The following is a 2,508-nucleotide window of genomic DNA, read 5'->3' on the forward strand; positions in this document are numbered from 1 at the left end:
AATTAGACTTCTTTTCTCTAAAACTTATAAATTGCAAGAACGATCAGATCTCACAGTCAAGGTAAGAAAACAAGTTTCTGTTTCATTTGACATAGACTTATAGTTGCCAAGTCTTTCCAGAAAGGATGGTGGTGGCTCAACAATATATCTTAAAATGCTTTTTGTAACATTAGGAAGTCAAAAGAATGAAATGTGAGAGTAGGCAAGTGGAGAGAAAATGTTTTGAGAATGATGTACAAATGTGCTTTACACAATTGATGTGTGTATGGTTGTGCTAACAGTTGTATGAGCCCCTAATAAAATGTTTTTTAAAAAATGTTTTGAAATTATGATGGCAACAAATGTACAAATGTGCTTGACACAATGAATGGCTGTATGGATTGTGATAACAGTTGTACGAGCCCCCAATAAAATGATGTAAAAAAAAAAAGATGAATAATTTGTGAGATTAGTATGCTGTCATGTACTCTCTTTATAGCGTTGCAGTAGGACTGGGCTGGCCAGGTCAGAAATCCTTACTGTCCTCATCATTAGCAACTTATAAATGATTCTGTGGCTATGAAATAATTCTTAGCTCAACTCTTGAAGAGGATTTATTTTTTTTAATACTCTAACTTTGAGTTTGAATGTATCATTCCACAGTGCACATTTTAAAGGTATGATACCTACATATAATTTTAGAGTAACCCCTGGAAGCAAAACAGCTACAGCAAAATTCAATAATTCCTGACACATTACACTAAAAGCTAGAGGAGGGAAAAACCAAATTTTAAAAAACTGTGTTTTTACTTTAAATTTACAGCAATATAGAAGATATGCCCTTCTCAGTTTTATAGGTGAGCAGTGTCCCTTGAATGGCGGGATTCTCGAGTTGATTCACAGAAGCTAGTATAGTGTTCATGTTGTTTTCCTGGCTTTCTTCATAAAGCTCTTGGGAGAAACAAATAGGGAATTTATTGGTTGCTTTTTTCAAATGTTTTTGAGTGCCCAAGTGGCAGGTGAATACCTGTCCTGAAGAAACCTTTCAGGAGATAAAGGTACATGCCATATATACTCATCTATAAGACGAGTTTTTCAGTACATTTTTATGCAGTTTTTGTGGTAAAATTAAGTGCCTCGGCTGATATTCGGGTTGGCATATACTCGAGTATATACAGTAAGTTTAACAAAAATATTGAATTAGAACTATAAGGTAAGAATTACTATGGCTGTCACATTAACTTAGTTACTTCATTCCACCCTATTTACTCGACACATTTTCTAAATTGTTAGTCTGATTTGTTTATGAAAGAATAAGAAACTCAGAATAGTGAAGACAATTTGTAATGTATAAAGCAAAGATAAAAGGAATAAAATGGTAGATTTTTTTAATGAGAAATTTTAAAGCAGCTAAATTCTATTGCAATTAATGAGTGATTTTGTATATTTCAAGTACGTCTGAATCCTTGCAGATCGCTTATAAAAACAGGACTCTGAGCTGGTTGATGTTTTCACCTAACAATCACTTCTGTACGAACTTAAGGGTGTGATGTAAGAGAGGGTGAGCTCACGGATATGAAGCCATGCTTCTTACCTTTATGCTTCAGATTCTTTTTCTTGCTACCAGTCGTAGTTATAGATTCTACTTCCTGAACAAATACATAAAATTTTCTGTAACTTTTAAGTCATTCATAAAACTACATGGAAAAAGACATTTTAGCTTCTTATAAAGGAGGAGGTGAGGGTGATCATTCACAAAGCTAAATGGCAATTTTGTTTCATTTTTAGCCACAAGAGCTAGGCATTCTTTCTAGCAGTATATTATGGTTCCATTGCAACAGTTTAAATATTTGATGGAACTGATACAAAGTGACTAGCTCTGTGTTGCATCTTAATTTCTTGTCTCCATAGGAAAAGGAAGAATTGATTGAAGAGTGGCAGCCAGAACCACTTGTTCCTCCTGTCTCCAAAGACCACCCTGCTCTAAACTACAACATTGTTTCAGGGTAAATTGATTTTGATACTTAAAGGATTTGTGTTTGCTTTCCTGTAGGTATAGTCAGCAAGTATATAGGGTTTCATGCATTCTTCTTTTTTTAAAAATAGATCCAAAGCATCTAATTGGATTTAATGGGAATCTTAAACCATAATTTCTTTTTTTTAAATTTTATTTTATTGGGGGCTCTTACAGCTCTTATCACAATCCATACATATATCCATTTTGTCAAACACATCTGTATGTATGTTGTCATCATCTTTTTCAAAACATTTTCTTTCTACTTGAGCCCCTGGCATCAGCTCCTCATTTTTTCCCCTCCCTTTCCCACCCTCCCTCCCCCAAACTCCCTTGATAATTTATAAATTCTTTTTTTTTTTTCTCATATCTTACACCGACTGCTGTCTCATTTCACCCACTTTTCTGCTGTCCATCCCCTGGGATGGGGGCCATACATCGATCATTGTGATGGATTCCCTCTTCCTCCTACCCCCCCACCCCCCCATTCTTACCCACCTAGTATCGCTGCTCCC

At 35.2% G+C, this 2,508-nt stretch overlaps 1 protein-coding gene across 2 annotated transcripts in view; it reads left to right on the top strand.

The window, feature by feature from the left end:
• SPTLC1 (serine palmitoyltransferase long chain base subunit 1) overlaps positions 1 to 2,508 on the top strand; it is a 59,145-nt gene that overhangs the window by 3,023 nt on the left and 53,614 nt on the right. Inside the window, exons 1-2 of one of the 2 annotated variants that reach the window (XM_045287500.1) lie at positions 7 to 61; positions 1,891 to 1,985. Coding sequence is in view for 1 of the 2 variants with exons in the window: in XM_004713900.4 (XP_004713957.1) it covers positions 1,891 to 1,985 (95 nt within the window). In the remaining variant the exon portion in view is untranslated. Of the gene's footprint in view, positions 1 to 6; positions 62 to 1,890; positions 1,986 to 2,508 lie in introns of those variants that run through there. The other variant, XM_004713900.4, reaches the window with a different exon arrangement.

Source organism: Echinops telfairi, unplaced genomic scaffold, assembly GCF_000313985.2.
Source record: "Echinops telfairi isolate 266 unplaced genomic scaffold, ASM31398v2 ScPeMD7_1;HRSCAF=3_0, whole genome shotgun sequence".
In the NCBI taxonomy this organism is placed as follows: domain Eukaryota; kingdom Metazoa; phylum Chordata; class Mammalia; order Afrosoricida; family Tenrecidae; genus Echinops; species Echinops telfairi.